Here is an 11,896-nt window from a genome sequence, read left to right on the forward strand (position 1 = left end):
TGAGTGAGATTATAATTATACTTGCTACTTGTTACTTTGTTGTCTATTATAGTCAAACGTTAAATTAATCTAAAGATTAACTAAGTGACTATAAAAATTGTTAGTAATTGTGTTTTTTCGTTGTACATTCTATATTTGTAAAATAAATGATATTTCGATAAAAAAGAAAATATTTTTTTCTTTTTCTGTTCTATTTATCATAACTTTATCTTTTTTATTCTTGTAACAATATGTAATATTTTTATTCTTGTAATACACTCATATGTTTTGTATAAATTATAAAACGAAAATGTAGACGATAAGTACATGTAGTGATCGTGTAAAGTAAGAGTTCATGGATAATTTCCCGACAGAATTAAATTCTTCCAACGGAAGATGTGATTATTATTCTACTGCCATTTCTTGCAATTTACTTTCATGACATAACTGCATTACCTAAAAAGACATCTCTGAAAGTGTTTTTCTTTATGTAGTTCTTATGTAACTATTGCAATATACTATTTTTCAATAACTTGACAATAATTTTTGTATCAATTCTTAAACAAATTTAAATTTAATGGATATTTTGCAAGAGTTTGATTGAAAATTATTTCTTTAATTATCCTTAAGAGAATGTTGGAACGACCGCCAAACTTGATTGATGTTAATAGTATAAATTTTTTTAATTTTAAATTAAAAAAATCGATAATAGTTTTTAGTTCATTAATTATAGCATTTTTTACTGGTGCGCACTCATTAAAGCCGTTGTACACAAATTGACGTAAAGATGTATGTTTGATAAAAATATAGAACGAATTAAACCGCGAAATCCTCAATACATTTTATTGTGGTATTTGATAAAATATACATTGAGTATTTTATAAATTTAGATATCTCACTTTTACATTCAGATTAAGTTAGTGTACAACAGCTTTAATGTGCACTGAGTGCGAACCAACTCTGCCAGTGAAAAACTCTATTGCATTATTATTCTGTCTCACTCAAACGTCTGCATCTGTTCTTATCTAACATATTGCAACGCCACCTCTTGCAAGATCGAACACTATTGCTAAATACAATTGCTTTGTTTACGAGTCTTCACTCAGAGTTATATACGTAATTTGCAAATCAATGCAAATCTTTTTTTTTAAGCTTTTAATCTTAGTTTCTCAATACTGTTTGTAAACTCAGTTTTTGCATGTAAAAAGCTAGGTGCTAAATTGTCGTTTTGTTTTTTTCAAGTTATAAAACTTTTGTATTAAAGAAACATCTATACGTCAGGTGACAGCCAAGTTGAAAAAAAAATGTAAATTTTTAATTTTTTTTTTCGATTTTAGTGTAAAGTTCATTACAGCACCTCGCAATTTTACGTCTACTTCAATTCCGTAAAAAGATTTTCGATTTCATTCAGTAATTTCAGAGATTTATATTTGAGAGATTATATTGCAGAGATTTGCAATATCTCGACAATTTGGTCACTCCAGCATTCCCTTAACCAATCCGTAATTTTTGGAAATAATGATTTGTAAGCTTATGAAACTATTTCATTGTAAGCTTATGAAACTATTTCATCATACAATGTATGATGAATTGTCGCAATGTTCGTCACGTATGTCAATAACGTAACAATAGTAAGCATTACGATAATCTGACGAGACGGCCTATTACATGCTTTGAATTTTAAATAAGAAGCGTGTAATGCAATGGCGAATAATTACACCAATGCATTTGACGTATTAAGGTTTCCAAATATCCATATATCTATCAAGGTGTATGTGATATATTGATATTACAGAAAAATTATATCAATTTTATTTCAAAGAAAAAAATAAAGTATATTTCATTCATTTTCAAAATACGTTTAATTTAAGATTATATTGTCGTTGCAATAAAATGCTTATAAGAGACATAATACCGAAAAATTAATTACTAGTGATATTTTACTTTTGCAAAGTTTGAATAAAAAAAATTGTTTATATTAAAAATTATTAATACATTATACAATTGTAAAAATTACTACAGAGGACAAAATCAGATAAATATAAATCAATCAAAGGTGACAAATATTTATTTGTGGTTATTTATTATTTTATGTTATCATCATTAATTTACGGAGCTAGCAATTATATACAGAAATAATACTATTCAAAATTTTATTGTTAAAAAGTAAATATATAAAAGATTTTCGCAAATCATTTCCTATTCATACACAAGCATACTTTCATCAATGTGATATAAAACGATACAGAAGTTTTTGAAATGTTGTAGCTATTTGAAAACTGGATATAAAAAATTAATAAAATAATTATGTTATAAAACGTTTTGTACGATATATAGAGTATTCAAAAATTTCGAAAATATAAATCCCGTCATATAAATTAGAGTTAAAACAAGATTGTGCCGAGAAATATTACAAATCTGCAATATTGCGAAACAATCTATCGCGCGATTAGATTGTTTACGCTGAGAACATAAGGTTATTATTCATAATTTTTTTTGTAGTGTTCACAATTTGTATTCAAAAATTATTTGCATTCGCAATATAAATAAACAATATTAAATAATAGGTATTATAAATACTCTTCTGGAATAGTCTTAAAAAACACATTTTTATCGGTTTTGTTGGAAGGACAATCAATAAAGCAATTAATCATCTATTATTTCATTTATTTTGAAATAATTAAACTACTCATAAATTTGCGATTTACTTATAACATTATCCTTAAAAGCTTTCTCAAGTAGTCTCGTGAAAAATTTATTTCATAAATAAAAACGAAATTTTATACACACATTTTTTTATACACACTCGCTATTTTTTTTATATAAGTCATTTCCATCTCACAAAAAAATCGCTAAACACAAATTATTAGATACTAAAAAAGCTTTTAAATAATTATGTGATATTCTTATTGTCAGCGCAATGCCACGAGACTAATTGTTTTATAATACTGTAAGTTATATACATTGTATATTTAGTGACAGTTAACCTGTTTGTACGGAAAATTTAAATTCCGAGGGCTTATGGATATCTCCCCTCTTATATGTGCGAATTGAGGTTAAATATTGACATTGACATATATTCCAAATAATATCTCAGTAACGATTACATGAGTAGGAATAAATTTAACATATTTTTCTCTAATATTCCTTTAATACATTCTTCATAAAGAAAGCAGAAGTATATTTATAAATAGATAAATAATAAAGTTTCGCATCAGCTTCAAACGTATTATAGTAATATTTTAGCCATTTGCTTACTGCATCTTCTACGCATTGAAGAAGATCCAAACCTAGGGTCGAAGTATAGACAGTTCTAATTTCGTAATCAATCATTAAACTATAGATTTTCGAAACAATTACCTGATGCAGGCTCGCATCAGCATTTTTATAATATTATTATTCCTGATTTCTTTTTGAAATTTTTAAACTTTTCTGTAGGGCTACCGCACACACTTTCCATAACAGTAAGATATACCACCGTAAAGTTAGCCAATTACAGTCAAGAATTATCAAAAATGTTTAGCTCTGATTGACTAATTCTTATAGTACATCTTATGATACGTCTTACGATTATACGGTTACGGAAAGTGTATGTGATGACCATTATAATATTTCCATATTAAATTAAATCGTGCATACATATAATCGTATAAAATTGTGACAATAAGTATTAATTCAATTTATTATAATAAAGTTTGGGCAAAAACCTGCTGTGGACTCAGTCCCACTCAGAGCCACCATTTAATAAAAACCTTGACAATCGAGAGAGAAACCGGTATTGCAAAGACTTCATCACGAGTCCAATCTAAATGAAAGAATCTCAAGGATACAGAGAAAAAAAACTGTAATTTTATACATACATACATACAACCGATAATTACTAATAAAATTAAGCCTGCTCAGAACTTAAAGAAAATTATTTTTAAAATAGATGTTTTTTGCTTTCATTGCCAGAGAAAATGAAAAAAAATCAAGTTTCAAATTTCAAAGAAAGTACATTAAAAATAATAAAATAGATTATTAAAGCATAATAAATTATAAAAAATTATACAATATCATAATTGTACACTCGTGTGTTTAAACAATTTTTATAATTCAGATTAAATTAAATTAGAAAAACAATTCGATTATTGGAAATAGAAAAAGATTACTTTTTTTTTCTAAAATCACCAACTTATAAATCGTTTTTTTTTTTGCTAATTTCAACCTAATTTGTCCGATAGTTTCCTGTTTGTTGCACAAATTTTGGAAGTTACGCTGCTTTCAAAAAATTATAATTTCTAAATAATTCACTACAGTTCTTAAAAGCGAAAATAAAGAATGAGAAATCGTATTGAAAAATTTGCATTAACTAAACATATTCCAAACTCTAAATTAAATTAAATATTCTTAATAAAGTTTTGAGTAGCGTAATTCTCTATTAGTCGTCTCTGTATTAAATCATAAAATAATAAATAATAAAATGGCATTTGTCATTTTTGTATTCAGTTAATTTCCATAGTCCAGTCGTTTTTTTATATATTTATATTTAGCGTTTTTTTATATATTTATATTAATCGTTGCTTACGTCAAATAACTTGTTGAGTATAATCTTTGATATCAAAATTAATTATTATGAATAGCTAATTACATATGTTAATTAGCATATATCGATTAGTTGACTCGATTAATATTTTCCTAATGTATTCATTCTTTCGTAATTATTTTCCACGTGTCTCAAGATTTATATAAATCAGTTTTTAATCTCTGTAAAAAGAGTTTCCATGATATTTAAGAAAAATTAAAAGAAAAATTTGATTAAATATGAAAAATGGTCCAAGAATGGATTTAAAGCAAATTATTTCCATCATTCGTGAGCAATGGAAATCTACTAATAAGAATTTACGTTATTCTCATATCGCAAATCTGTTTGCAAGATAGATACGATTTATAAATAACAGATCTATCTTTCTATCTTTTTTAAGATTCTATTTTAATTTAACTATTAATAATATCGTAATGTTAACATTAATGACAAAAGTACGATAAATTATGGGAGTTAATGGATATTAACCAAAAATCGAAATCGTCTCAAAAATACAAGAGTAAATATTATTTCTTTTCTTACTGTCAAATTCATAGAATTAATTAAACAGGTAAGATGCCTTTTTCTTTTCATCACATCGTTCAGCGTATTTTTTTTTTTTGTTACATTGTGTAGTGATATGGTTATTTACGCATACAGTGATACTCGTAAAACATGGACCTCAATGCCAGTATATATGGCGAATATCCAAGTGCTGTTCTTTATTATCGTGCCCCACTCGAGACACGTTCGGTAACCAATAGCTAACTTGAATACGCCGGACAAGATGTCGAGTCTCCTTTACCTTCTTAGTGCGGTCACTATAATTATTCCATTGCAATCGAGCAGACAACAGATAATGAACGAATACCACAATCTTTACGGCGATGATATGAGCGGACGCGAGTTGACGAATATGCTTGGTTTTGGTATCGGAGCTCTAAACTTTTTACAACAAGGTCAACATTATATGAACAATGAAGTACCGGATATGGTTCCACAACAAGGAGCAATGTACGATTTCGTGGTGATAGGCGCCGGAACGGCCGGTGCCACGATAGCTGCGAGGTTAAGTGAAATTCATCAGGTTAAAGTGTTATTGATCGAAGCTGGATCTAAAGAAAATTTTCTTATGGACATCCCGCTTATCGTTCACATGTTGCAGCTAAGCAACGATATCAATTGGAAGTATCAAACCAAATCGTCCAACAAATATTGTCTTGGCATGAAAGGCAACAGGTGTAATTGGCCTAGAGGCAAAGTAATGGGCGGTAGCAGCGTGCTAAACTACATGATCGCAACCAGAGGAGGCGCCGAGGATTACGATCGATGGGCTAAGATGGGGAACGAGGGATGGGCATACAAGGATGTCCTCAAATACTTCAAAAAATTGGAGACAATCGATATCCCAGAGCTGCAATCGGACAATATTTATCACGGAACTAAGGGACCGTTACATATCTCTTATCCGTTATTCCGTACACCATTGGCAAAAGCTTTCTTAGATGCTGGCAAAGAGCTGGGATACCCGCTGTTGGATTATAACGGAAAGAATATAATAGGATTTTCATATCTGCAGACCACGATGGTAAATGGCACCCGCATGAGCAGCAACAGAGCCTATCTACACCCAGCAAGAAATCGCCGGAATCTTCATGTGACACGCGAAAGCATGGTGAAAAAAGTATTGATTAATCGTCACACAAATCGAGCGATTGGCGTGGAATTTATCAAACATCGTCAAATTATCAGGGTGTTTGCGAGTAAAGAGATAATTTTATGCGCGGGTGCCATCGGATCACCACAAATACTAATGTTGTCTGGTATCGGACCGACCAAACATCTTAATGAGCTCGGCATAGACGTCGTCCGGGATTTGCCGGTTGGTGAAAATCTGATGGATCACGTAGCTTTTGGCGGGCTAACGTGGACAGTAGATGATCCAGTAAGTATTCGAATAGCTGATATAATAAATCCCACTTATCCGTATATGAAAGACTTTCTGATGACAAAATCGGGACCAATAACGGTCCCAGGTGCGTGCGAAGCCCTTGCTTTCATTGACACCAAGCATTCAACGAAACTTGATGGTTTACCGGACATGGAACTGCTATTTATTGGTGGTGGATTGAAAGGAGACATGATTCTACCAATTGTGATGGGTTTGAACAATGCAATGCATCAGATATGGAACAAATATATCACCACTTACGGCTGGACCATACTACCGATGTTATTAAAACCAGAAAGTCGTGGACGGATAAGACTATTGGCCAACGACATTAACGTTAAACCTGAGATCATACCAAATTACTTCGACAATCCGAACGATGTCAAGACGATGATAAACGGTATTAAAGCTGCAATAAGCGTCGGTCGAACGAAAGCAATGAAACTGTTTGGTTCACGATTGACAAACGATACTTATCCTGGATGTGAAAACTACGAGTATGATTCTTACGATTATTGGGAGTGCGCAATGAGGACGGTATCTCTTACTATCTATCATTTTACTGGCACTTGCAAGATGGGACCGAAAGAAGATCCGACTGCTGTCGTCGACCCTAGATTAAAGGTACTGTTAAAAAATGCACTAGAAAGTACTTGTTTCTTTCAAATCTATAATAAATATTAGAGAGTTGCTACAAATTTTTCATCTTAAAATTCCATATATTTTCCCTGCTTTCCAGACAAAATTTAATAATTTTTCCTGATGCTTCCAATAATATTTTGAAATTTTTTGTACTGGTAGTTTCGTACTGGTTTGGAAATAGTCAAATATTTTACTAAAAGAGCAATTTAATATAGTAATGTAAATTACTATTAATGTTGCTGATATTACTATATTTAATTGCTAAGATGATAGTATTTCAAAATTGCGTATATAGGTGTAATGTATGTATGCACATTAAGCTTCTTTAAAGTCAAGAATTTTAATTTTCCAAAAAATTTTACAAAATTCCTTGACTTTTCCCTGATTTTCATGACTGTTTTCAATTTTCCTGATTTCTAGTTTTGTATACGTGTATACATTAAATTTCATGAAATTTTATGAAAAGTACATTAAGTTTCATAAAATTTCATGAAAATATATTGAATTTATTGTAATGTCATGAAATTAAATTCAAATTGTATAACTTAAAAGTACATTAAATTTCATGAAATTTTTTTAAAGTGTACATTAAATATTAATGAAATTCAAGAATATTTCTAACAATAAACTCTGAATATTCTTGTATGATGCACAGCAGCTCTCTTATACACATACATACATACGCGTACACGCGCACGCACACACATACATACGTCATTTATAATGTATAAAATTCATGTATGCAGGTCATTGGCATTCAAGGATTGCGAGTAGCAGACGGTTCCATCATGCCTGAGATTATATCAGGACACACAAATATACCTATTTTTATGATTGCTGAGAAACTGGCAGACATGGTCAAAGAAGATTGGGGATATTCGAACGAATCATGAATATAATAATAGTGACAAGTTTTTTCAACCAGTATTAACTACATTGAAAACTAGCAATTCGTAGTATATAGTGTCCTGTAAGTATTGCTCAATCGCTTTTATGTAGATAGAGCGGACTACACTGAGTCGAAAAGTCCTCTATCATTTTGCAATTTTCGCAATAATTAACAAGACATTAATTATTAAAAACTGCATATCTTCACGGAGAAAAATATTTTACTATTATAGCAAACCTGTCATTATTACTGTATAGTGGCAGTGATAAAATTTAGTTGATGCAACCAGTTTTAGAAATTATTTGTTATTAGAGTAGAATCTGTTTTATTACTAAGATAGAAAAAAATGTGTTGCGTGTATTTATCTTTAGAATTAAGTTAATTTGCTGTTAAAGCGAAATAATGTGTTCTTAGCAAATTTTTTTGCTATTGGAGCAAAATTACTACTGTTCAAACAACTCCATTATGACAGCAAAAGAAATTTGTTATTGTAATCGATTTGCCGTATTATAGCGAAACTTGATTTGTTAGGATGCGCCTTCTATTCTGCGTGTTCTCAGATAACATTCGTTTCCTTTCAGGAATCTTCTGTTATTATAGCGTTGTTGCGTCCACAAACGTATTGTCGCGAGTGACCTGTCAATGGATGCAGAAGCGACTAAGCGCTCACTGAAAAAGGGATTAATCTATTATTAATATGTTTATTTATTATCATTCGTAACGTAAAATAACTTTGTCTACTATAAGTAATTTTCAATGTCATCTTTATTACTTATTACTGTTTATTATTTCTTTAATGCCATATTTAGGTCATAAGGTTATATAGCGCTCAGTGAGTGGTAGAGCGTAATTTTAAGTCGGATTAATCCCTTTTTTGCTCAGTGAGCGTTCAGTGAGCGGTCGTCGCTTCTGGATGCACTCATTATCTTATTTATTTATTTATATTTTTCTTATAATTTCTTATAATTTTTCTTAACGTTACGTTTGTTACATTATTCAATGTTAACGTGTATTCATAATGATACGAAATCTGTTGGACAGTTGGGGAATGCTTGAAGAAATTATTTCAAAATTATTTCAAACAGTGTACGTGCATGTATGTGTATGTGTATTCGTGTGGATGTGTAAGTGCGTGTACATAAAAATAAATATATGAATGAAGATTTTTTTTAAGGGGATAAAACACATTAAATTAAATCTCACGTACTTAACATCACGTCATACTGCCTCACAATGGAGGTAAATTTTGAATGTTTGAGCTGCCATAACTTCGGCCTAGTGACCATTGAGATTTTTGATCAGTCAGCCAAAATCTAGAGCATATCAAAATTTCAGCCAATTTGACCGGGACCTCATTTCCATAAGAACTGTTGCGGAATCCTTTAATTTACATATATCCTTTGCGTTTTTGTTTGTTACAAACGTTTTATACTTGATTATCAATTTTACTGTTTATTTTTTAATTGTTGACTTTTAGTTTTATTATTAACTATTAACCTTACTCTTTCTTTTTTAAATGGTAATTTTTCCCTTTTATTATTATACAATTTCACATCTGGAAACTCCGATTATCAACGTATATTCGCTTGAAAACAAAGATTCGTATGACCAAAATAATTAATAAACTTTTACTTGTATTGAAAGCAGGATCTCAACATTCATACAAAGTTAATCTCAGTATTAATATTTATATCATATAATATATACATGTTTAGCAACTTGTTGCAAAACATGTTGACGATGTTTAAAAACAACATCGTCAACATATTGTATTTTGCAACAAGTTGCTAAGCAACTATTTATTCTAATTACGTTTCAAAACTAAATAATAATTTCGGCGCCCATTTTACAGGAATAAAATTGTAGTATGTAAATTCACACGGAGTTATTTTCAACATCCAATTTAAGATTTAGTTTTACCTCTTAAAAAACTTATAGTTTGTTTCAAAGATTAATATATCAGTAACTCTCAAATTTGACAACATAAATAAATAAAACATTATAAAGGTGATTAATATATCAACTCTCTCAAATATCATTTATGGCATAAATGAATGTATATCATTATAAAAATAGCTGCAATAAAACCAAATCTGTTTCCTGTGTCTTGCTTTTTATGATTTTTTATTTCTTACCTATTTGCCTCTCACCCAATTTTTTATTTTCTATCACCGAAATAAAAATTGACGTACTTGGATAGAAACACATAATAAGAAACGCGCAGAGTTAGGCTTTAAGCTAAAAAAGAACCTTTCGTATGTTTATTTATTCGAGTATATAATTTTAAATAAAATATATGAAAATATTTACTAATAATGAATACATAACAATGAAAGTGCTTAATAAAACATCACAAAATAAATGCTATATTTTATTGATACGATATATCTTTATCTCATCAAAAAATCTAATTTTAGCTAAAATTAATCGAAATAATGCCTTGAATCTGCAGGACAGTGATCAAAGCCAAAAGCAAATTTCTCGATAAGAGTAAAAGATCCCTGAGTAAAAGCCCTGATAGAAGTTATCCTTGATAACGCCACGATACTGTACCACTGCTTTGCCACGTCATAACCGCTTAAAAAAATTTAATGTGGCCTATAAGAGACCCAGATATGGACCTGGATATGAAAATAACTTAGCAGTCACAGTAAAATTTACTCGCCATTCGTGATTTCGCGTAAAGGAACACGGTGTCGTTTAGCTTGGTTTAGCGTCGCAAAACACTACCGTGTCTCCTGATTAAAAAATCTAATGTGGTTCATGATATTCAGGCTCATATGGAAATGGCCTGACATTCCTGAATATTCCGAGATTTCCTAATCTAATAATCGTAATAATTAATATGTCAGGGTGCCGTCACATGTGGCGTAACTTGCGTTTATTCAATCATATCAAATTACATCAGATACTACGCGTTATTCTAGTTGAAACGATTTGATTGGCTGATATAAGTTATGCTTAATGAGTTACCTCGCATGTGACAGCACTTTCAGTGACTGGCGTCACATGAGCAGAAATTTAAAGCGGAATGGAACAGCTAAACCAATCACAATCGCAGAAAAGAAAGCAGAGTAATGACTTCAGAGTTGTGATTGGCCACGATGTTGTAGAACTTTTTTTCAACGAGTTGTTCAACATTGAAGCAAAAATGATCTCTTTTACTTCAATGCTGAATAACTCGGTAAAAAAATCGTACTTCGTTCAATAAAAGAAGCAAATTGAAGATAAAGATTCACTCTTTCGACTGCTAGCGTGCTTTCGAAAGCACATTTAAGTGCGATTTTTAGTTCACGCCATAGACCTTTGTAAAGTTTGTACAAAATTTTCAAATTTGACGGATATCTATTTCTGTTCGTATAGCTCCGTAAAAAATTAATCTGATCGAAATATCAATTACCGATCTTAAAAAACTAGACATTTCAAGCTTTAAAATGCTTTTTTAAAAATCTCGTTATGATCATTTTTGATGAAGTTACACTCTTTTGAATATTTACGTATTTTTGAGGACGGACTAGATGATCCTTTAATTTTTTTACGTAGTGTATATTATATACTATATATGTACATGCATATATACCACATTTGTAATTATTCGAATTGCGCGCCGAATTGGTTTTCCGGACCTATAAACGCAATTAAACTGCTATAATAATATCACAAATTAAATTAAATTGATAAGCAATTTTTTAATAATTCGATGCTCAATCAGACATCATTAGAAAGATGTTAATTTGCTGAAAAACTGTAAATAAAATTGCGAAAAATATTACCTCGTATTAATATTAATATTACTTTAAATACAAAGCGTCACTACAGTTTGAATGTTAAGATGTTGAACTATTATATATATATATATAATAAATTAATT

The 11,896-nt window shown here is 30.2% G+C and overlaps 1 protein-coding gene across 1 annotated transcript; it reads left to right on the plus strand.

The window, feature by feature from the left end:
- Positions 1 to 5,259: 5,259 nt before the first annotated feature.
- LOC108757303 (glucose dehydrogenase [FAD, quinone]-like) lies at positions 5,260 to 8,131 on the plus strand. The gene is made up of 2 exons (XM_018501777.1): positions 5,260 to 7,118; positions 7,883 to 8,131. Exons 1-2 carry the CDS (start codon positions 5,331 to 5,333, stop codon positions 8,027 to 8,029), a joined length of 1,935 nt encoding a protein of 644 aa, XP_018357279.1. The 5' UTR covers positions 5,260 to 5,330; the 3' UTR covers positions 8,030 to 8,131.
- Positions 8,132 to 11,896: the final 3,765 nt, after the last annotated feature.

Source organism: Trachymyrmex septentrionalis, unplaced genomic scaffold, assembly GCF_001594115.1.
Source record: "Trachymyrmex septentrionalis isolate Tsep2-gDNA-1 unplaced genomic scaffold, Tsep1.0 scaffold137, whole genome shotgun sequence".
Classification (NCBI taxonomy): Eukaryota; Metazoa; Arthropoda; class Insecta; order Hymenoptera; family Formicidae; genus Trachymyrmex; species Trachymyrmex septentrionalis.